This window comes from Balaenoptera physalus (assembly GCF_965194825.1).
Source record: "Balaenoptera physalus genome assembly, chromosome: 16".
In the NCBI taxonomy this organism is placed as follows: domain Eukaryota; kingdom Metazoa; phylum Chordata; class Mammalia; order Artiodactyla; family Balaenopteridae; genus Balaenoptera; species Balaenoptera physalus.
The window spans coordinates 89,895,464-89,920,267 of NC_138898.1; the positions used below are offsets into that span (position 1 = coordinate 89,895,464).

The 24,804-nt window shown below is 50.6% G+C and overlaps 1 protein-coding gene across 8 annotated transcripts in view; it reads right to left on the reverse strand.

The window, feature by feature from the left end:
- Positions 1–24,804, reverse strand: part of SDK1 (sidekick cell adhesion molecule 1) — a 1,005,745-nt gene that overhangs the window by 307,616 nt on the left and 673,325 nt on the right. For all 8 annotated transcript variants that reach the window (XM_082429098.1, XM_082429101.1, XM_082429099.1 and 5 more), the window contains 5 exons: positions 22,420–22,535; positions 20,404–20,596; positions 13,151–13,249; positions 6,890–7,081; positions 3,955–4,076 (listed from right to left, as the gene is read on the reverse strand). In XM_082429098.1, the coding sequence (XP_082285224.1) occupies positions 3,955–4,076; positions 6,890–7,081; positions 13,151–13,249; positions 20,404–20,596; positions 22,420–22,535 (722 nt within the window). The remainder of the gene's footprint in view (positions 1–3,954; positions 4,077–6,889; positions 7,082–13,150; positions 13,250–20,403; positions 20,597–22,419; positions 22,536–24,804) is intronic.

Below are 24,804 nucleotides of genomic sequence, written 5' to 3' on the forward strand. Positions count from 1 at the left end.
CTCCCTCTATCCGCTGGAAAAGTCTAGAAACAATGACCAGTCGGCAGCAACAAGCACCCTCCCCCCTCCCCTTAGTGCCCAGATTATGGCCTTTAAATACGATCTGACACTAAACGAAACCAGGTAGCAGCGGGTCAATTTGAGCTTGAGCTTGGCGCTCGAAGGCACAAGATGCTCCCGGGAAATCCCCCACTGCATCAGGAAGCAAGGAAATCATCCAAGATCAGTTATCGTGAAGTCAAAACACCTAGAACATGAAGGGCTGCCCGCTGGCCAAGATGGGTCAGTGTTAGGTTCAAAAAGAATGATGACTGTAGGTGACTGAAACAGACCGAATACACAAAAAGCCTGTCCTGTCCTACTGACACTCAGGAAAAGAGAGAGCAGGGCAGAAAAGGAGGAAAGAAAAACCTGTTAACGTTGGGCGTGACTGGGAAGTGGTTCCTCACTCTGCAATGCCCTGCCTTCCTGTGTTCAGGGCAACCACCTGACCTGAGGGAGGAGGGAAGTGCTCCTTCTCAGAGTTCCAGCTACTCAGTGCGGAAAGACTGATAGAAAGTTGCCATTTTGAGTATCTGAAGATAATACTGAATTCAGGCAAAGGTCACCGATGGGTGAGACCACTGGATACAAAGCTGACGGGAGGACGAGGCAGGGACCAGGCTGCCGATCGTGCGGTGTCCCTACGTCCCCTAGGGTGGGACTCCGAGACCCCACGTGTCCTGATGTGCCTCCGTATGAAGCCCCCAGCCCCGCCCAGGAATCACTCTCCACCACAGTGACCACGACAACGTGGGAATGATCCAATGGAGGTTTTAGAATGAACTTCCTGTTTACAGGAAACACGGGGGCAGGGGTACACGTGAAGTGACGCTACAAGGATGCAGATGGGACTTCTCCGACGGAGGGCATTCCACGGGACAGGGGACTGGGGTTTGTAACAAGGCGGTGGCAGGGGAACAGAAGGGGCTCTGGGTGAGAAGGGCATCATCTCTAGCGGCAGAAGGCAGCTGAGTGGTGGGCGGGGATAGGGCGGGCTTGAGGGGGGCTAGGGAGGATTGCACAGGGCGCAAGGGAGCTTCTGGGGGCGATGGGCTCGCTCGCTATCTAGACTGTGGCGAGGGCCTTACAGACATGCACATCTGGGTCCAAACTTAACAAACCGTATACTCTAGAAATGTCAAGTTTATTATATGCCAGCTATACCTTGAAAAAGCTGTTAAAATTAAAAAAAAAAATGATTTAAGAGACATGACAACCAAATGCATAATGTGAACTTTGTGTGGACCCTGTTCTCATCAAAGCCACAGTAAAAAGACGTTTTTGGAAAATCTGGGGAAATCTGAATGTGTGCTGATTATTAGATGATATTAAGGAATGTTGATTAATTTTGTCAGGTGTGATAATGGCATTCTCATTATGAGAAAAAGCATCCATAGTTCAACGTAAAGTTATCGAAGGAAGACAAGTGCACAGGATGAGAACACGCGTGCTACCCAGATCCAGACCGAGAGACGACATTCCTGACATTCCTAACATTCCAGAGCCTTCCCGTACAAGACCCCAGAGGGGAGCAGTGCCCTAACACCAAAGATGCTGTTTTCTCCTCTGGGACTCTGTACCTGTGGACTCAGATCACGAGTCTGGCTTCTCCTGCTCGACGTTGTGCTGTGAAATTTGTGCCTATTCAGTGCTGAATACGTGGGAATAAAATGACGTGTGGTCTGAGATACGCAGGGGTCACCAGTGGAGAGAGGGAAGGGGGGGCATACGGGGCGGGGAAGTACGAGGCACAAACTAAGCCACAGGATGTGTTGTTCCACACGGGGAAGAGAGCCAATATTTTATAATAACTATAAATGGAGGACAACCTTTAAAGACTGTGAATGACCATACTGTACACCTGTAACTTATATGATATTGTACAGCAACTATACTGCAATTTAAAAAGAAAAGGTGCAAACTAATAGGCATGAGATAAATAAGATATAAGGATTTAATGTATAGCACAGTGAATATAACCAATATTTTGTAATAACTTTAAATGGAGTATAATCTATAAAAATATTGAATCACTATGTTGTACGATTGAAAATAATGTAATCGTATGAATAAACGATACTTCAGTAAAATTTTTTTTAATTGAAAAAAAAAAAACCCCAAACACTCCAGCGACAATAAAAAGTAGGACTAGATGGATCTAGATAAGAGAAGAGACGAACCTGGGTGATGGGTGTGTGGGAGCTCATTAGATCATGCTGCTTCCTTTTGGGTACGTTTAAAATGTTTTAGATTAAAAATATAAATAGATCAGTTGTGGAACAGAAGCACGAAGCAAATGTAGTGTGGAGAGAAGCGCTATGTGTTCCCCCATCACTTCCTCTCCTCGGACAGACAGACGGAAGGACCCTTCCCAGACCCCCTGCGGCTGCCTGGAGCCCGTGACTGTCCTGGCGAACAGAACCCCGGCAGGAGTGTGGACGCTCCCAGGTCTGGCTCTGGAAGCACAAGACGCAGACCTCGAGGTGAGGCATGGAGGGGTGGGCGTCTCCACCCCTGTGGCCCCGCCTGGCCTGACTCCCACTCGGAAGCCCTCGGAGTCTGTGTCCTTGGTGTTCACCGTGCCCAGCTGTACTGCTGTCCAGTGACACCAAGGACAGACTCTCGGCTCCTGTGTCCCTCCGAGCACTCGCCCAGCTCCATCTGGCAGACTCTGAGACGCCAGGATTGGTTTCCAGGAGATACCACAATTTTTCTCCTTGATTTTCTTCGATGCGTTTTAAAGTTCGCTTTTATTCTTTTGGTTTTCATTTCCAGGGGATTTATTTTTTCAGTTTGATGGGAGGTAGGGGCATACGGTGATTTTTTCCTACGTAAATAATTGTTCCAGCCCCATTGATTGATCAGTTCCAACTAGCTGGCTCCCATGGTCAGAATCCTGCAGAGGTTTCTGGAAACAGTTGCTTAATGAAAGTTTCGAAGATGTAGATGGAATTCGTGCCCTGATTTATGGCTAATTTCCAAGAGCGAATTGTCTTGCGATAGAGCACAAGCACAGTCACGAAAATCACGAGGGTTTTGCTACAGACAATAACTGTTTGGAAACGTTACCACCCCCGTCGTGCGGCTCTTCGTCTGTTTTCTCGGCTCTTAGAACAAGGCGCTTCTGGGTGGGTGGGATTCACCGAGGCCCCTGTGACCCTCCCTCTGACGCACGAGCCCTGTGGGGCTTGCTATCTTGCTATGGTGCTTTGAGTCAGAGGCAAAGTTCTCCCTAAGGTCGACCCTCAGGATCCCCATGACCTGCCCCCGGCTCTTCCCTACACCCCCTCACTCCAGCCACCGGCACCCCTGCCGTCCTCACGGGTAAAGTGCATGTTCCTCTCCCAGCAACCTGAGGGTCCTTCTCCTGAGAGAGGACTTTCCTCCTTTACGGCACAGACTTTGTCTGTTTTTGTTTACCACTGTGCCCCTCGTGCCTAGAATAGTGCCTGGAAATAAACACGCTCTACAAACATTGCTGAGTAAATGCATATTCATTCATTCATCTGAGAGAAAAGTTGTACCAAACAATCCTCTTAGTCTGTTCGGTAGCTAATGGTGATATAGGATTAAAAGAAGAATCTCAACCAATGACGCCATCAAATTGGGGGAACTTGCTATATATTGAACCACAACTTGACTGTTCACCCCACGATCACCTCTTCCACCCTCCAGTAAGAGCCCAGCCTAACATCCCGTTTCCCCCCGTCTTCCCACACCCTAACCCCGGCATCCCAGCCGCCTCCAGTCTCTGGTTCTCCTCTTCCAAACATCGCCACCTCCCAAACCACCCAGAGGCAGCTCCAGCTACGGATTCATCACTCTGCAAAGGCATCAGTCAACCGTTTCTCAACTTCAGGCGCCAGTGTTACTCTGTGGCAACTGCAACTCTCGGCTTCAAGGAGACCATACCTGTCCCTCCACGATCCACCTGGAGATGGACGTCTTCCCGTCGTAGCCGGGTCGGAACTGCAGGGTGGCTGAGCGAGGGCTGATGTTGGAAATGACCAGATTGGACGGGGCACCAGGGAGCTCTGGGGATAAATGAGAGGGGAAAGGTGGAGATTTAAATTCTGTCACAGCTTAGGAGAGGTAGCAACATGTCAGCAAGTAAACAGTTCCAAAATGCCTTAATATCAGAACAGGGTTTGTTTTCACAACCACGAAGGTGAGAAGCACAGCTTTCCAGGAACGTGCTCACAGCATGACTGCCACTCCAAGGGGGTGGCCCGTGAGGCTCCAGGCCACGTGCCGTGTCACTGGAGACCTGTGAACGTGGCTCCCAGATGACAAACCATGAAGGTCGGGGCATGTCTCACCCATCGTCTCCCTGAACAGCAGGTGATCAGTAGAACTTGTTGAGTGAAGAAAGGATGGATGAAGGTAGATCTTCCAGGATCCTCAAAGAACCCAAAGGACCGACTGTCCCTCTTCCCTCTGACAATGACCTTGATGCCTTCGAAAGAGGCGGGGGGAGCGTGCACCCCGTGCGTCTCCAGGCAGCTTGACGTGGGGAAGTGTGCAGGTTCTGAGCCGTAGGCTTCCTGGCTCTGGTTTCCAAGACAACTGGATTCAGGTGAGAGCGCGGAACTCTTCCCGCTCTGCCGGCGCTCAGTTGCTCTGGCAGCTAAACGAGGGGCGGGTGGGTTCTGCACGAGGCTCCCCCCTCTCAGGCTGCCTGCGGCTAAGCTTCCTTGCTGAACACAGGCCCTTGGGCAGGTTGCCCACACCCCCCAAGGAGCCTGTCCCACTCAGAAGTGAGATACTGTGAGTTCAAAATGAGAGCTCTTACGTTATCGGGCGACGCAAAAACTCTAGAGAAAGACAGCAGGATGAAATGAAGGCGAAAAAGATGCAATGCGCGCAGCAGAAAGGCTCTCAGGCCGCGCCGTATCTGAGGAACAGCTTCCGAACTCGCCCGTGTTTGGGGTATTTAAGACCAGGTCTCGCGCAGGGACAGTAAGACCTCTTTGGTGATCGATTCAGTATTTGCACAGGCAGCATCGCTAGGCTCTCAAGGGTCCTTTCCACATCACGTCTAATGAATTTGAAGAGGAAAATATTTAAATCGAAGGACAAGTGACTCTTTTTTGCATATTTCTCAGCTCTCTGGATTCTTCAGCTGGTTCTTCAGTCACTGATGGATGTAAACTTTAAGCACGGCAAACGGGACACAGCCCCCAAAGCGATCGTCATCACATGATTCTGCGCGGCCTGCCCCAGGACGGACCCCCGGCTACAGGTGACCCGAACTGTCAGGGAAGCAACAGCAGCCCCGCGGACTCCCCCGAGCCCGGGTATCAGGTTCACTCGGCACAGCCGGGCCCGTGTCCCCTCCAGCGCCTCTCTGCGTCCAGGGCGGAGCTGGTCACAGTCACGCTGGGGGCGGAGGTGAGGTCAGCTCGCCCACTTCCCAGCCCCGGCTGGACGCTGTCCAAACCGTCCAGGGAACGACCTGGTCACGCCCAGGGACGTGCCCCCAGCGCCACCCCGGTCGCTGTGCGTCAGCCGAGTCTAACAGATCAGATCATGGGCTGCCATCATCTCATCATGACTAGCTATTAAAGTACTAACAACATTTTAAATGTGTGCTTTGGGAGCTGGCTCTTCACGTAGAATAAATGAATGTCTCTGGAAGCCAAAGACTTCTTTCTTAAGAAAGGATACATGTATTTTGAAAATATCTTTAAAAAAAACATCGGATTGCCTCCAGCGTGGTCCCCGACCAGCAGCGGGGGTGCCACCAGGGGCTTGTTCCACTGCAAGCTCTCCAGCCTCACCCCAGACCCAGGGGTCGGCCATGCGGGAGTGGGCCCAGCACTGATCTGGGGGGAAGGCCTCATGATTCTGATGCTCGCGACAGCGTTAGAACCACTGCCTGAGAGGCGGGGCAGTGCTGACTGCTTATCAGGAGACAGAAAGCCTTGCTTCGGGACCCTGGGGGCTCAAGGCCCCCCTGACGGCCAGGAAGGTAGGAAGTGCCCCGTGGGGTCACAGTGCTCAGAGGACAGGAAAAACTCCTCCTTCTCTGCCACCCCACGGCTTCCCACGAAACACGGTCCCTGTGCGGAGAGGCGCTTATTCCTCTGGGGAGTTTTAAAAACTGTATACATTTTATTTGTTTTGTATTCTCTTCAGGTCCCCTGCGCCAGGCTTCCAAGAAAATAATTAGGTTACAAAACCCTAACTGGGTGTGGAGGGCGCTATGGGGGTAAATGCTGGCTTCAGCTTTTCGGGGCCTGATGAACAAAGCCGTTGTGCTTTTCTCAAAGACCAGAACGAGGCCAACTGACATTTTTAAAGAGCCAGAGACCTCTGGCTTTAATTACAGAACTGAACTGATGGCCCCATGACATCCTCTCATACCCACGTGTATTCTGTGAATTCCCTGGAAAAACACTTTCATTTTAAACGTAAACTTTGGAGAGAAAAAGTTGAGTGCAATTTCCAAAGCTGGATGAGGGTGAATGTTTAGGAGGACACTCTGACTTCCAGAAAGCCCGAGAGCAGGGTCACCTCGGCCGTGCCGTGTGCGGATGCACTCTTCACCCTTCACGCCCCTTCCCCGCTCTCCTCCCCCTCTGTACCTTCTCTCCCCACCCACCTTCTCCTCACTGCTTCCCTCAAACCCACGTTTTCACTGTTGTGTTGAGTGAATACAGTTTTGTGCTTCCTGGTGGTCTTAACTGTAATGTTCCTTGACCCCCGACCATCCGAGCCAGGAGCTGACACCCCTCTTTTAAAGGCCCCCAGGGACTTCTGCACAAAAGATGCCCATCAACTCCGAGCATGAGAAACGGCCCAGGGAAACGCGGCAGCGGGGACGCCAGGGCCCGAGCGCACTGACCTGGGGGCACCCCAGAAGAGATGGTGGACGAGGTGGCCGGGCCAGCGCCCACGGCGGTGAGGGCCGCCACGTCGATGGTGTAGGTGGTGAGAGAGGACAGCCCTTGGATCTTATACTCGTGCGTCGAGCTGTTGAGAGTGAGCTCCAGCCGCGAGTCGCTCTTCCCGTACACCTCCCAGGAGATCTGGTAGCCTGGAAGGCAAGCGAGGGCACAGGGTTAGTCCCGGGGTCCCGGGGACAGGGGCTGGGCCACCGCGTTCTCTCGGAGGATCTGAGCAACGGCAGGGAGCTCAGCCGGGCCCACTGAGGTCCACTGTGCGTCCACAGCCCACAGAGACGAGACCCCGGGCTGGGCCCCTCCATCTGGCCGCTGGACCCACAGGGGTGGCAGGAGGACGGGGCTGGGATCTCGGCAAGCTCGGTCCCCGGCGCGTGGACGGAGGGGCCGAGGGAGGACTGGCAGCCTGCGGCGCTCGGTGCAACCTTCTCTCATCAAATGATAGACGCGCTTCATCCGTATTTCCATTTTTAGAAGCTCATATTTTCATTACATGGCACCCTAAATCAGCAGCTTGCTCCTGGCTTGCAACTAATTTGTGGAAACGCTGCCACTTTTCCCTTTACAAAATGATGGATAAAACACTTTTTGCCTTAAAGTTTCTCTCCCCCAGGGCACGAGCGTCGCTTCCAGCTCTGCCTTCCCCTTCCAGCCTGTTTTCCGAGCGACATCTGATCTCCTCTGTACTCGGATCGTCCGGCGGGGCCTCATGATCACAATTTATTCAGCCATGGCAGTTTGGGGCTCAGAGAAAAAAGACCCTGCCAGCCCCTGGGTCAGCCCCCTTGGAGGGGGCTTATGTGATTAGAGAACATTTAAGAGTGTCTCCTAAACAGGGAGGTGGTGACGGAGGGCGCTCCCAGGGCCAAAGGCAGAGCGCTGAAAACGCTTGTTCTTCCGTCTTCCCGGCCGATAAACTGGGGAGACAAAAGCACTGGGAGGTGTCTTCTCGTTCCTCTCACTCTGATGAAAGCAATAAACAGAGTGAGAAACTCGCACTCGCGGGTAAACAAGGATTTAGAAGAGAGCGTCTCGGGACCTCAGTGTTTTGAAAACAATAAAATTTTAGTGTCAGAAGCCGCTGCCCGTCTGCTGCCCCACAGCCTGGCGACCTCTGTGTGCTGAGGGGCTCTTGTGTTAGGGTGGGGCGGATGGGGCGCCCGGCAGTGGAGGAAGCAGGGGGCCCTGCCACACGTCGGAAGCCCCTAGCTGTGCTCCTGGCCTGCGGGGACCGCTAAAGCCCACTAGGCCCGCGGCTCCAGCTGCCTCTCGGGGGGCCAGCCACGCACCATCTCCCGACTCCGGACCTTAGACCCTCCCTCCTCCCAGGGGCCGTCCTGACCTCTGGCTTCCCGCATTCTCAGTGGGCCGGCACCAACACCACGATGCCCTAAAATCAACCCGTTCTGTCTTTTTTGCCAGTTCAGATTTTTGGAACTGATTGTACAATTAAAAAAAGAGAAACCTTCACGGCAGTGAGGATGAATAACTTCAAATCCATGGAGTATTTATGATGTTCCTGTGGTGCTCTGAGCACTTCACCTGCATTAATTCACTCAGCCTCGTGACAGAGCTTTGAGGCTGGAGCCATCACGACCCCTGCCTCACAGAGGAGGAAGCCAGGGCCACCAGAGGCTCCTGAGCTGGCGAGAAACGGCCCAGGCTCCGCATCCCCCACGGAGCCTCCTTCCACACGACCCGCCCTCGGAAGTCTTGCCGTGCACAGGTAAACCTGGAAGCCAGCCCTGGCCTTGGTGGGTTAGCCTGACAAACCTCTACGTGGAGTGGTGACACTCGGGGTCTTCCCTGAACGCGCAGGAGGAGAAGGCTGTCGTTATGTTGTTATACACGCTTGCTGTTACGTATGTGGTTCATGTTACAACCTTGTCTGTCGGACAATTTTATTTGTTTAAAAGCTGTTCCTCATCAAGATTTACTAAAATATAGCCTTTTGTTCTGCATGGCAACCTGGAGCTCAAGCACAGCAATTCCAGCACCGTTAGCAGAAGAGAACTACTAGGATCTCCCGGCATCAAGACTGACAGTCCAGTGTGCTGCCGCTGTGGATACAAACACCACCAAGCGGGCAACTGAAGACGCTCGTGTGCGCAGGAAAGGCTGTGACAAACACCAGCAGCGAGAGGGAGCCGGCCTGGAGGCCGCGCACAGAGGGGCCAAGCGGGGGCGCGCGGTGGGCAAGGCCCCGAGCGGGCGCTCCTGGCCGTGAGCGTCCCTCTGGCTCCGGTGCAGGAAGCGGGGGCCTCCAGCTGGCCCCCTACCTGCTCCAAACAGCTGCCCAGCTGAGACTAGCGACCGGAGGAGCTTCAGAACTAATTCTGTGTGGATCCGACGTGAACTCTCTGCGAGAGGGCGGTGCATCCAGTCCCAAGCCGTCTGCCCGCATCCCGGCCCTCAGCGACCAGAGCTCCCGCAGGGAGAGAGGAGGACGCTGGGATTCACAGGGAGCACTCGCGGGCAGCTCGCGCGGGCGCCCGGCGCCCCTGCCGCTCGCCTCTCCTTCCGGCGGCACAGGGAAGCTCCCGGTACCCGGTTTCCCGAGGGCGTCTGCACCAGAGCGGCCCGCACGCGGGACCGACGTCACGGTGCCGGCTGGCGTTGATGGAGCGCCTCCGGCGTTGATGGAGCGGCTTCAGAGGGACGGTCGCTGGCGCGCTGTGGACGTTTCCTGAAAGGGGCTTTTGGAGGCCAGGTGTGCCCACAAGCACGGTTTTTCTTTTGCTGTACTTGGTAAGATTCTCTCCCTCCAGCCTGGAAAAGGCCTCTAGGGTGCTGCCGGCGTGCCCCACGGGAAACCAAGTCAACCTGGGAGCGCCGCCCTGCGTGTCCGGGCAGAGCGTCCAGGGCAGGGCGAGCCCCACGGAGGGCAGGGGTCCCTGGCAGGTGGCGGCAGGTGACTGCAGGGACACCACCGCCGGGCTCCCGCCTCTGGGGAGGCCCTCTTCCCCCGCAGCCCGTCTTACAGGGTGGGCGGCAAAGGCGACAGCACAGGCCAGACGTGGTGGGACAACGCGGCCCCGAGAGAGGAGAGCGGAGCGTCTGCCTGCAGCTCCGACCCAGACCCTCGGAGCTGCCACCGCGGACTCGCTCCCAGCCCAGGGCCAGGGCGAACCGGCTCTGAAAAGCCCGAGCCGCAAAGGCCGAGTTCCACAATAAACAATAGCTGTTGCCTGTAACTACAGGTATTTGTTTAATAAAACACGAAATTGGGTTCATTAAGCTCTATTAGCTGGTGCGACGGGTGACCATCAATCGGGAGTACTGGTGCCCGCCGCTCAGCCTGGGGATGTCGGCTCCACTCGGGCGATGACGCCCGGGGGTCTCCTTCAAGACTGGAAACTGGAGGTGAGACCTCGGTGCTCCCAAAGGGCAGGGTGGGGCTGAGGGTGCGTCTGCAAGGGGGCAAGGCCTGGCGGCCTGCCCGCCTGCCTGCCTGGGGGGTCTGTCCACCAAGGGGTCCTGGCCAGCTTTCTGAAACGCAGCACACTTAGGTGAATCCTAAAGGCTGAGCTGACGGAGGTGAATGGTCTGCCTCTCCCCACCTCAGCCCCCTCTGAAATCAGCAGTAGGTACGGCTCTAATTCACTCTAATTCAGCCACAGATGGTCCCCAAGGGGCCTGAGCTAGAAAGCCATTTTCTTCCAAGTGGTAGCCTCTTGCTAAGCATTCGGTGCTTCTGGGTTTGCTTTCCCTCTCACGAGTCTGTTTTTCCTCCCTTTGTGTACCTTAAGGTGACATCCTGCTGCCTGCAACCTCCCTCCTCCGCCCCTGCACCCACCTGGTTTAATTCCTTCCGTTCCTGGCCACAGGAGGGCTTCTTCATTACATACTCAGCACTGCAATCCTCTACAAAGAAGACCTCAGAACGTGCAACAGATTGGGGTTTTGAGGTCCAGTTTCAATAGTGACTTTTCCCCATTCCTGAACTTAGCATTAAAGTGGGTATTTCAAAACATCAGCTTCTTGAGGGCAGAACTAAATTCATAAATTTACTTTATTTAACAGTGAGGGTTAGAGGCGGTATCAGTTCTCAGGTACCATCTGGACCCGAGGACTCCACGCTGTGAGGGGGTCTGGTCGAGTCCAGGTGAGTAGAGGGCACCCAGCAGGTAAGTAGTGGGCGGGGCTGACGCCGGGAGGTTTTCTGAGTAACGGGAGAGAAAGGGGGCGTTTAGTGTAGGAACATGGTCCCCCGGGGCGCTGCAGGGAGACAGTGGGGCCGGCCCTCCGCCTGTGTCTGTGGGACTCCACAACCCTCCAGCTTGAGCGCGTCACAATTCCGGATCAGAGCGCACCGCGCTCCTTTGGATGCACCCTGTCTTTGCAAAGCTGAGTTTCTGGTGGTTGCTGTGATAAGGACACAGGAACAATGTGAAAACCGACGTGGAACAGGAGATTCGGGAGGCAGGTCCGCTCTGATTCCAAGTTGGAGAAGCTGGGCAGTACCTGGGGGTGCACACGTCCCCTCAGGAACTAACTGGTTATTTGAGAAGGAAATGCAAATATCCTTTTCTTTCAATTAATGTGTCTTCTCTTTTCAAACGGCTATTAAAGTGCTAGGATAGAAATACTCACTAAGTTGTTCGCACCTGACCACCTGGTAAGCAGAATGGTCAGGTGTGTCTCTGGCCGGCGGCACGGCGAGGAATCCAGCGAGTCACGGAGAGCAAGGCCCCGAGACAGGGACACCCTGGGCTGGGGTGAGGAGCGCGGGTCAGACCCGCGTCCGGGGGCTGATGATGTGGAGGAGAGGACGCGGCGTCCCTGCTCTGGCTTGGCCACCTGCTGGCCGCGTGACCCTGGGACATGAGCGCCCAAGGTCTCAGACGGGGTCATGAGACACACCTTGCCTGGCTGTTCGGAAACTAAACAAGAGCCGGCACGTGGTGGGTGCCGCCACCCAGGACACAGGGCGGGAGGAAGGGGACCCTGACCCTGCGGCCAGGCCGGGGACAGCCGATCGCTCCTGGTCCACGCGGCTCACTCCCCGACAGTCTTCTTGACCGCGGAGCCGGCGCGAGCACGCTTCCTGGGCCACGGGGCTCACGAGGGACCCCAGGGGCTTCGGTGGTCGGCTGGACCACCTGGCCACTCGCTGAGGGGCGGCACAGCTCCGGCTCCCGCGGGCTCACCGGCGGACGGATGTGAGGTGCCCAGAGAGGGCTGCCAGAGCAGGGGGCCCGCGCCGTGAGAACGCTTCGCGGCCGGCGCGACGTTCCAAGTGCCGTCTGCTGAAAGGAAAGGGCCGCCCGGGGCAGACCACGCCAGGCAGCGCCGGGGTCGCCCGCAGCCCCGTGAGGGTGTCTTGATGCCCGTGTGTGGGGAGGGGGAGGGGTCTGCGAGGGGAGCCCTGAACCCGCTGGGACACGGTCCTCCCCAGCTTCCCCTGAGGCCGAAGCCCGTGCGGACTTTATCAAGTCTGCAATTTTCTTCCCCCAAACTAAGATTTAAATTCAGCTTTAACCTGAAAGGTTTTTCAGAAACCTCTTCTACAACAAAAAATCATGAAAAGCCCTACAAAGGTGAACTGTTCCCCAGAGACCCCGCCGCAGGAGAGGAGAGGCGGCCGGCGCCCAGCCCCGCGCCCCTGGCTCCCGGGCGCTGCTCACCCCGAGGTCCCCCGAGGGTCCCGAGGGGGCCGGCGGCGTGGCACTGGCATCGGGGGCAGGCGACAGGCGTGGCCTGGCCACTCGCAGGCCGGGGCACCGGGGCCGCCGCGCGGCGGTGGCGGCAGCGTTTCCCGCACATGCAGGCGCCCAGGGCACAGCTGCCGAGGAAAGGTCACCCCACCCGCCTGAGCCTCAGTCTCCTCTGCTGTGAAACGGTCGTAATCTCAGCAGTCGCCTCACCGAGTTGCCGTGAGAACTAAGGGAGAGAAAGGCCCACGAGAGGCGCACCAGAAGCACGGATTCCGGCTGATCGGAGGCGCCAGAGGCTTGTTCAGACAAGGCGAGGAGACCAAACCTCCAAACTCTGAGGCTGCAGCCCAGCCGGGAAAGGGGCTCTCGGTGGCACCGCCTGGGTGGAGGGGGGCGAGCGAGCCCTCTGCCCTCGGCCCCGCGGCAGGTCACCCTGCAGGCGCCGCAGGCACCCGTGCGCTGCCAGCTGCGGTGTTTCGGGCTGGGTCCATCGCTCTGTGTTGGGGCAAACGTGTTCCTCCTCTACCTGAAGACGGAGACCCTTACCTGTAACGATGCCGTTTTTCTCCAGGGGCTCCTGCCAGCTGACCTTGAGAGACGTGTCCAGGATCTCTGTGAAACTCAGGTGTCCCACAGGTCCCGGTTCTAGCAATTAAACACAAAGACACCTGTTAGCACGATAACCCAATACTCTCTGGTCAGATTTGTGTGGAACGTTCTCACTGTGGAAGGGGGCAGGGAGCTGGGCCAGAGCCCGCGGGAAATGTCAGAGAAAACCCAGAAGGGAGGGGGAGTCCGAGGTGTTGAAGGTGACCCGGCTACGGTCACATAGATTATCTCACTCGGCCTCATGCCGGCCTCGCCAAGAACTGCAGAGACCGGCGGCAGGAGAGGTAGACACAATCCCTTCTCTGTCTTTCCCCTGATCTGATCTAATTGGAACAACCAGGTGGCTGGATCCCGAAAGCAACCGCGTGCACCGGTGTCCCCAGAGGCCTCTGCAGCCGTGTCATGTGTCTGGCTTGTGTGGGGACAGAGCCGGAAGCCCTGGCCCGGAGGCAGTCCCGGCCACACCTGGCTGCAGGGCGATGCCTGCCAACCTGATCCAGAATTCCAGGCCGCACCCTTACTCTCTCCAGGGGCCCCAGGGGCAGGGCGGGCGCGAGAAATTTCCAGCAAAACGGCATGTTTCCCTGGAGTTTCCCTGACCGTAGCCCCTCCTAGTGCAGGAGGGCAGAGTGGTGGAGCTGCGATTTAACGCTGGGCTCAGTGGGGTTCAAGCCTGGCCCCTCTGCTTGCTGGCCGTGCGTTACTTAAGCTCTCTAAGCCTTAGTTTGCTCATCTGTGAAATAGGGCAAATAAAAATAACTCACTCTGCAAGGTAATCGTGAGAAGAAATGGAATAAAACACGGAAGCGCCTAGCGTGTCCTGGCACCACAGAAATGCTGATCGACGTTGGCTGCTATTGTTACTAGTTGTACGTTATCGTACCATCAGAATATAAAGCCATTTCTAAGATGAGCTTGCTGTCACTTTGAAGAGCACCGGAGAGAACAGGGCTGAGAGGCCAAAACAGGAGTTCAACAGATCCAAGATCACGGATTCTCAGAGCCGGAAGGACATTACGAATCTGCTCGGATCCCTCCCTGACTTTGCGGCCGTGAAATTCGACGCCAGGCCCAGGGCAGTGAAGCAACTGCCCAAGGATGCAGAGTCACCAAGCCCAGAGCTGGGCCTGGCACGGGGGCCTCCTGCTTGCTCTGGAGGGACTGCAGGGCTGTCCGGGGGCTCAGCAGTTGTGGTGCACGGGCTTAGTTGCTCCGTGGCATGTGGGATCTTCCCAGGCCAGGGCTCGAACCCGTGTCCCCTGCATTGGCAGGTGGATTCTTAACCACCGCACCACCGGGGAAGCCCACATTTCACTCTTTGAGTGTGGAACATGGTAAAATAGAACGGCTGTCAAGACCATCTCATCCTCCCCCAATTTTGAGTTTCCAGAAAGACATTCTGATGGATTTTTGAAATGACTTGTTCTTTTTTCAACCGATAGAGCAGCAAAGAAAGCTTTTTGTTCCTTTTCTATTCTCAGTGTTTCTGCTTCCTGGATTCCTTCCCAAATATTCTTGTCCTCTAGCTCTGCTGGAACCAGCTGGCAATGTCTAGGCTTAAATTTATATTCTGTTTCCTCTCTACTGTGCCTCCTGCTTCCCACATCCTGGCCCCAAGTTCTTATTTCATCAGAGCTTTGGAGGAGGAGGCCAGCTGGATGCGGAGCCAATCATGGCGCCATCCGCGCTGTCAGTACAGAGCGATGGGGGCCATTTCTCCAGCACCCAGAGTCCCATGTCCGCTTTTAAAGGCCGCCCCCCACCCCCAGAGCTGACAGCAGCCCTACCTCCCCCGTTTCAGTGAGATCGTCCCTATTTACAAGGATGCTCTGTCTTTCTAAGTGGGATGAACAGGCTCCCTGCCTATCAACAGAATGGTGGCTCAGTTAGAAAACTCTAAAAAGATGACATCACTGCCATTGTTCTCAATTCCCAAGACATTCCTATTTCTCTTTTCCTTACTAATGGTGGGCCTGGCTGCCTTTAAGGTTCTGTTTCCTGGCTGCACAGCATTATGGGATGTTTCCCCGTAGTTAGTGTCTGTCTGTTTAACTGGCAACAATAGGGCTTTTCTAGAAAAGAATTCAGCCAGGAGTCTTCTCTCATTTATCTGAAGAAGTTCTCTGCTTTTGCCACTTTTTATTTTTAACAAATGCCCTCTGGAAAGTAAAGGCTGCTATCCGGTTGGACCTGGCTGTGGTTGGAGCTGAGATGCGGCCCTGGCCTCGTCTTTCAATAATGAAAGAGAGGAAAAGGTCCACACGATGAAGAGCCATGCGGGGTGCTGGGCAGCCGCTCCTAGAATTCACCACCACCTTCCTTAGGTGTGGGGACTCTCCCCTCCCTCCCCGCTTGCAAACGTAAAGCTGTTAGGCTGCGGTTTCCTACAGAGGAGCGGAGCACGGACCCTCCGAGCAAGCAGAGCTTCCCTTCTTCTTCCAGAGGCCCCTCTGCTCGCCACCCCCTGCACTGTCCCCGGACCAGCCTCCCCTCACACGACGGTGCCAGAGGCCAGTGAGTCTCCCGTTTCTCTTACGCCCGCCTGATTCCCAAAGCGACTGCATCCACTTAGGTGGATGGCACTGATTTCAGATATTTCCGTCTGTGGTTAGACCACGTGCTCAATTATATTCCCTCAATTATTTTCCTCGGAAAATAAGGTCACGATCGCTAATTGCTAGGACTCCCAAATCTACGTCTTCAGACTCTCTGCTGCCCATTGGCCACACCTGCCTCCATGTGAGTGTGATCCGACTAAACCCAGCGTCCTAACCCTGGACCTGTTTCCCACCTTTCACTCACGGGCATCACCATCTGCCCCGTCACCTACGCCGAAGTATGTGGAGTGATCCTGGAGAACACCTTCTTCCCACCCCCTAAGTCTAACCAGCCCCCAGTTCTCTGTGACATGCCTCTAGCGTCTCCCCTACTGCTGGCTCCACCGCTGGTGTAGAGGTGCACATAATTATTTGCCTTCTTCTCAGATTGCATCACCTTTATCTCTAGCCCATCATCACAAAACCTCCAGACAGAGCTGTTGAAACACTCAAGTCATAGCCCTAAGGGAAATCCCTCTGTGGTTCCCCAATGCCTAGACTATCTCTGTCCAAGTGTGTTAACTTAGCAGTTGAGACTCTTCTGGGTCAGCTCCCAACTTGTTCTCTAGGGTCACCCCCCCCCCCCCCACAGGCTACACTGAAGCTGAGCTGAATACCTCATACCCTCTCACACTCTCTTCTACTCTCTTTGCCTTTACGGGTTCTATTTCTTCACAACCATTCTCGGCATCAAAAGCTCATCCATCAGGGCTGACCTCAGTTCTCAGCTCCTCCACAAGACTGACCTGACTCTCCCAGGTATTTTCTGTCACTCCTCACTGGGCTGCCACAGCCACTGATAACGACCTCCTTCCTCAGCGGCACTGACCTCAGTCCTGTCCACGTCAGATCTGATTAGGCTGGGAGCTCTAAAGGCAGAGGCTGTGCTTACTTATCTCTGCTCCCCCTTCAACATGCAGCTGGCTACCTCTCACATAATAGGTATTCTACAAACCTTGGAATGGAAGTACATATACATGTTTGTATATTGGATAGATGGATGAATGAATCCCCTGTAATTATGACAGGCCCAGTACACACAGAACTTGATGAGGTAGCCTTAATATTTTTTTTAAAAAGAGAAGGCTACAATCTGACCAACTGTCTCCTTTAATCCTAAAATCTGATGAGGGCTATATAAAGTTTATAATTATAAGGCAGATTCCAAAGCAGAATACACATTATATTTTCAAGAACTCATGAAACCTTAACTGAGATTGATCATATTCTGGGCCATAAAACAAACCTCAATAAATTTAAAAGAAGTGAAATTATGCAAAGTGTGTTCTTTGACTGTAATGGAGCCAAGCTAGAAGTCAATGGCAGAAAGACAACAGGAAAATCTCCAACACATGGAAATTAAATGGCACACTTCTAAATAATCCATGGGTCAAAGAGGAAGTCTCAAAGGAAATAAAAATATATAGAGCTCAGTGAAGATGAAACAGAACATATCAAAATATGTGGGATGCAGCTAGAGCAGTGTGAAGAGGAAAATTTATAACACTAAGTGCTTACATCAGAAATGAGGACAGACCTCAAATCAACGATCTAAGTGCTTACCCCAAGAAATTAAAAACAGAAAAGCAAAATAAACCCAAATCAAGCAGAAGGAAGGAAATAATAAGAGCAGAAACCATGAAATTGAAAATAAGAAAACGATAGAGAAAAATTAATGAAACAAGATAGCGGTTCTTCAAAAAAATCAATAAAATTGATAAATTTCTAGGAAGAATGACCAAAAACCTCCACAAAAAAACAGAAGAAAGAATGAAATAGGGAATATAACTACATATTTTGCAGCCACTAGAAAAACAATAAGGAAGTACTACCAACAACTTTACACTCAGAAATTCAACAACTTAGTGGATTGATTCCTTGAAAATCACAAACTACCAAAATGAAATAGACGACTGAACAGTACTATAATCATTAAAGAAACTGAATTTATAATTTAAAAACTCCCAAAAAAGAACTCTCCAGGAACAGAGGATTTCACTGAAAAATTCTACCAAACATTTAAAGAAGAATTAATACCAATTTTACACAACCTCTTCCAGAAAACAGAAGAGTACGAATTTATTTTATGAGGCCAGTATTATGCTGATACCAAAAACAGACAAAGACGATAAATACAGTAAAGTAAAATTTCAGACCAATATCTCTCATGAACTTAGATGTAAAACATCTTCCATAAGGTATTAGCAAACTGAATCCCACAACATGGACAATAATTATATACCATGACCAAGTGGGATTTATTCCAAGCATGCAAGGTTTGTTCAACATTTGAAAATCAATCCACCTTATCAATTAACAAACTAAAAAGAAAAATCATATGGTCATATCAATTGATGCTGTAAAAGCAATTGAAAAAATTCAACATTTATTCATGACAAGAACTCTCAGCAAGTTAATATCAGAGGGAAATTACCTCAACTTGATAAAGAACAGCTATAAGAAATATCATACTTAACAGTGGAAGACCAAATGTTTTCTCTCTAAGATCAAGAACAAGGCAAGAATGTCTGCTCTCACCACTCTTATTCAACATAGTACTAGAAATTCTAGCCATTGCAACATGGCAAGAAAAAGAAATAAAGGACATATAGATTAGACAGGAAGAAAGGGTAGGACATGGATATGCCTATAAAAGAAGAATATTTGTGGTATTGGAACCATGCAGTATCTTGATTGTGATGGTAGATACACAAATCTATACATGTCGTAAGTTGCATAGAACTAAACACACATACCTGCATGCATGCGCACGCGTGCATGCGCACACACGCACACATGAGAACAAATAAAACTGCAGAGATCTAAATTGGATTGATGGGTTGCATCAATGTAAATATCCTGGTTGTGATGTACTATACTTTTGCAAGTGTTACCATTGAGGGAAACTGGGCAAAGTGTACATGGGCTCTTAGTATTATTTCTTACAAGTTCATGTGAATCTATAACTATCTCAATAAAATTTCAGTTAAACAAAAAGCAGGTAGCAGATCAAAGTCAGAGTATGGGAAGAACATCAGGGATCAGTTAATAGTGGCAGAGTTACTTTTTATCTTTTTAATGGAAGGAATATCAGTGGTCTCAGAGGGTCAAGAAATCCATTTCTATTCTTCCTGTGTCACTAATTTGACACAGACCTTGAGTCAATTCAAGGCGGTTACAGCAGAGTAGTGGAGTGAAAGCCAGGTGGCTATGGGTTATGGGGAGCGGGAGAGGTTAGGAGTCAGAGTAATCGTTTATACTGAGAGCTGGGTGACTCAGTGGGCAGCACGGTCAGGGAGTTGGCACTTCTGGGTGAGGGAGACCTGAGCATATTTGTGGGCTGAGGAAAGGTCAGAGTCTTCATCCTCTGAGAGAGGAGGGAAGAGGACCAAGAGTGAGAACATAGGGAAACTCAGACGGAAGGGGGAAAGCGAGGAAGCTCATCCTGCACGGCCTTGACCTCTGTAAATGTCATCTGCTGGGAGGACAGTGAAGCTGGGTCTCAGGGGGCAGGGCAGAGCGGAGCAGTGGATGACAGCACCGAGCAGAGATAAGTACAGAAGGTCGGACCACAGTCAGAGCCCAGCTGAGATGGGAGAGGAGGAAGCTGGAGGAGAGACAAGTGGCAGCCCTTTTCAGCTTATTTAAGTTTTAATTCTCCTTATAAAAGAGTACATACTCATTGTCGCAAAGAGAATATGCAGAGAAATAAGAAGAAAATAGTAAAAGATACCCATAATCATGTCACATGGAGATAACAACTGTCGGAATTGTGATATATTTCCTTCAAGGTCTTTTCTCAGCTAATATGGTCTTATACAAGTGTATTTGTATCAAATTTGTAACTCATATAGTTTTGTATACTGTTTTTTTTTCCCACGTAACATTAGATCAAGATCGTTTCCTTGCAAAACTTTTTTTTAGTAAAACTATGAAATATTTAGTATATTGTCATTCCATAGTTTTTCAATTATCTCCCTTTGGAACATTTGAATGTTTTTCATTTTTTTTCCAATTACTAATAATTGTAATTAACCTCATTGCATATAAATCTTTGTGCACATCTGTGATCATTTTCTCAGAAAATGTTTTCCAGAAGCACCAGTTGGCCTAGGAGCAGAGAAGCAGCTGATCTGAATTGACCAGCTGGAGACAATGGAAAGTCCAGGGTCTTAGAGAGGCGCAGGTGAGATTCCCCTGGGGAAGGTCAGGGAAGACATGGGCTGGGAGGCTTTAAGGGAGATTCAAGAAGAAGGTAAGGGGACTGGAAGTTGAAATCTGAGTGAAGAGAAGTCTAGCAAGACAAGACCAAAGGCTGACTGTACAGCTGGGACTGGACTGTCCCTCTTGTCCTCACAGCTCCTTCCTCTAACCAGGTTTCCTTCCATACTCCACAGACCACCTCTGCCAAACATTATTACTACTTTCAATGACTTATCTCCCCAGGGTGAGCAGACTGTGAACACACTGAGAACATGGAGTTTCCTAGTGACCCACCTTTGCTCTTGCCCTGTGCTGGATACGACAGTGGCCCAAACCTCTTTGACAACTGACTAAAGGCTATCGATAAGACACCTGGAAAGGAGTACTCACTGTCTTCATGTGTCCGTATGAGCTGAGGCGTGCTTGGAGGCCCATCCCCCGGAGTGGTGAAACAGAGAACTGATGTGAAGTAAGCAGTAAACTTCTTCAAGTTCGTTATGTACCCATGGTGGACTCCATGGAAATCTGGAGCAATGGTGACGACAGTGACGGCCTCGGGGACATCGGCTGGCCACGCCAGAAGCTGGGATGGAACAGGGTGAAAAAGAGATCCTTTTAATTGCATGTCTTCACCCTCAAGTCTGCACCAGAATTTTATTTCACAATTAAAATGTCTTCAAAGAAAGCAAAGTTGTAATTAAGAAGCCCCATACATCCTATATCTTATAATCTCACTGAAAAATATTGAGTTTAAAAGATATCTCATAGATTATTGAGTACAAATATGTATATTTATATATATATTTTATACATGTGTATATAAATAAAATATCTACTCTAACTCATGTTGGGAAAATGGACCTCCTCAAACCTTCACCTTCTGTTCACTTAAACATGTTACAGAACATATTTATTTTTCAACATTTAGAAATAATTATGACATTACTGTTATTCAACTGCATCAGTACAATCGAACATCAATACAAATATTTTTCTAGTTAGGCACCTATGCTGATTCAAAAAGAAGCCCCTGGTTCAATGGGAACAATGTTAATTATTTATAATTTATATGACACCAGTTTTCTAAAAAGGATTTTAGGAGACTGATTATAATATTAAATAAATATAGTATATATACACATTCCAAGGGAAGTTGTTTTAATGTTTTGGCAACATTATGTATGAGTGTGACTTTTAATTCCTCTGACACCAAACATTTCTAGGGTTAATTAGGTCTGAAAATTGACACTCTGCATGACAAGGAGCATATTTATATCGATTAGGCTGACAACCAAGCCATCGAATGAACACCCCAGTCTTGCCAATAAGACCTGACGGGAGAGTCAAGAAGGCAGAATCAACTTCATTGATCAATATGATTTCCTTTCTAAGAAGCTTCTGACTGTAGATACCTCTGGGGGGAAAAAAAAAGGCAGGACAAATTTCTAGCTATGTCTGCCTTTCTAGAGAAAAACAAGTGTTTTAGTAAGTTGAATCCAAATGGAAAAAAAAATTAACTGTGTGTCTGAGGAAATAACACTCTGTGAATCTGAAATGACCAAGTTTTCAAGCAAACTCTCTATAAAGATATTCCCTGAGTTCACCTGCTGTCACAGAAGATTAGCGAACATACTGCAGGTAACATTCACGTGGTCTCCCAGTCCAGCCAGGAGATGCTGATCTAAAAGGAAAGGTAACCTGTACTTTTGGAAACTGCATCCAGGTACATCTCTGAAGGTAACATATTCTGGTACTCAGACAAAGGGCAGATAGGAGTCTGTCCTTGTCTCTAATTCAGTCCGGATAGGTGCCCCGAGTCAGCTGGTCCCAGTTCTACAAACAGAACTTTCCCTAAAGTAGCGAGAGGGGGACCTACTTATCCTTACTTGGTAGAAACATCACTCAGTTGCACCCAGTGTGCTTTGAGAGGACGCCCTTCCAGGAAGAAGTGGTTTGTACACGTGCTGATTCCAATCAACAGGGATAAGTCTCCCACTGGTCATTTTAAAATGGACGGCTTTTCTCATAACATTGCTCAGTTCTATATGAACCATCCTCTTTTTTCTTTCTTTTTGGTTTTTGGCCACACTGCGCGGCTTGCGGGATCTTAGTTCCCCCACCAGGGACTGAACCTGCACCCTCGGCAGTGAAAGTGCAGAGTCCTAACCACTGCACCGCCAGGGAATTCCCGTGCACCATCCTCTTGATAACCGATAATTTGAGTGTCTGAAGCAGTATAGCTGATGAAAAGACCTTGGATAAAAAGGTGACCCCAGCAGGTCGACACGCTCTGTAACCGGCTGCCGTGGGTTCCTGATGAAATGAGGGGCGGGCAGCCCCCTCACTCATCACAAGACGGTGACACACCACGACAGCCGCCCGGAGGCTGTGGCCCAAGGCGCCTACCTTGTAGCCCTGGTTGATGCCATTGATGAACTGCTGGGGTGGAGGGTTCCACAGGAGCTGGATGGTCGTGGAGTTCACGGCTTCCGCCTGCACGTTCTGCGGGGGCGAGGTCGGCACTGCTCCAGGGCAGCCGAGGGAGACAGCGGGACACGCGGCCGGAGGCGCGGGGCAGGGGGAGGAGAAGAGACTCTTAGCTGCTGCTCACGATTCACCGGCGATCGCAGCACTGAGAACGGGGAGGGTGATGGACGTTTGGGGAAGCTAATCGTGACGTTACAAAGAAGAAGAACTGGGTGACTTCTCATTTTCTGCTGGGGAATTCTTTAAGGCACACGCAGAAAAGTGGACCGGATCACCTTAGTCCCACGGGCGAGCCTTTCCTAGGGATCCCAGGACGGATAGCAAACAAAAGCTTTCTCTGATTTTTTTTTCAGTTACCCGATATTTGAGATCAAGGCAAGGTTTCATCCAGAAATCTGCCTTCCCTGTTATATATCACAGTGTTTCAAGCCCAATTATCCTTCACATGAAAAAAAAAAATCCCTTTTCATAGGTATTGTTATTTATTCATTTGTAGGCTAAATTTCTCTTTGTCTGCCATAGAAATTACCATTTAAAAAATTTCCACTTTCCACTTCTTTTATTGAACAGCTACTGAACCCAATTATATACCTGCCCAGTGGCCTGTCTTCAAAGAAGTCATATTCTAGGGGAGGCACTCATACAACTGAAATAGGCAAGTGACTCTAGAAAACACACAGGGCAGAGCCTCTGCCCTAGGAAAGCATGGAAGGCCTCACATCAGAAGACACTTGCACTAGGTCTGGGATAGAACTTTGAGGAGGGAAAGGCCTTGAGAAAGGCATTTGCACCTGAGAAAATGGAGTGAGCAAAGGCATGGTACTATGAAAAACCTGGTGAACGGTAAGAAAACAGTGAGCATGGCTGGACGTGGGGTCCAGGGAGTAAGAGGGGCGGAGGAAGTAGACAGGTCACTGTGGGGATGGCCTCACATGCCAAACACAGTGGGCAACAGTGTATACGGTAGGCAGTGGGGAATCAAAAGCCTTGGAAAACAGCAGTGACGTGACATGGGCAGCTTTTTAGGATGATAACCTCAGTGGCCTCTGGAGAGGGCACTAGTCCACTGGCTGTGCCATACAACGTTTTGCAGGATGCAAAGGAAGGTCCTGGTTCTTTAGGAGCTTGTTCCAAAAGAAAGACACTGAATCCCAAAGGATCCTTTGGCTTAAGGTACAGAAACAAAGACAAGAGTCTCTTAGCACAAAACACGTGAGGACAGAGCACGGTCCTGTTAAAAATTACTACACCTTTCATTACGCTCTTCTTCAGAAGCTCATCTCATTAGGCAGAGGTGAAAAACACAGAATTCATCCAAGCCCCTTCAGTCACGCTCCAAGCCACCTGTCTTTTCCCATCTGCTCTGGCTGTGCTATCTCTGGGTCCCTCTCTCAGTAAGTCACCAAGAAGACTGTCCCACTTCTCACTCCGCACCCATCCAACATTTGTGGACTAAAAATGGCCACGGGGATTGCTTTGCCTAGGCTGTAGAAAGTTGGAAAGAACATCGCAGCCATTAAGCATGAGAAAAAGCTGAACAAACGATAGAGTCCTAACTTTTCTTGAGCCCGTAAGGAAGCTGAGGTCACAGGGCAACGAAGTGTCTGAAATATAAGAAAAGATGGACCTCCCCAAGGAGTAGGAATGTGAACATGAGCTCGCTTGTGACAGAGCATGAGAGAAAGAGCAATGGACACCACACAATTGGGAAAATTCAGCTGAAATTCTTAATGAATTGTTAAAGGCTGAATGTAGGCTAGCAAGGGAGTATAGAAAGTCTGTGCTGCAGATACACAAAAAGGTACAATGCATGTAAGACACAAAAACAAGAATAACAGCCTTTCTCATCAGAAACTATGTGAGCCAGAAGGTAATGGGGTGATATCTTTAAAGTACTGATAGAAAAATCTATCACCCTGGAATTCTATATTCTGTGAAAATATCTTCTAAATATGAAAGCAAAATAAAGACATTTTCAGAAAGACAAAAACTGAGAGAATTCATTACTGGCAGACCTGCATGCACTATGACAAATGTTAAAGGAATATGATATCAGACACCAAAACTTTAGATCTATGCAAAGAATTGATGACTTCTGGAAATTGTTAAAATGAAGTAAATATAATGTTTTTTTTTTCTTATTTTGGCTCACTCTCAAAAAATAGTAGCAATTTATTGTGGGCTTATAACATAGGTAAGAATAAAATGACTGACCACAATAGCACAAAAGGTGGGAAGAAGGGATTGAAAGTATACTGTTACAAGGTCCCTACATTATACACACAGTGGATTTCAAGAGACATT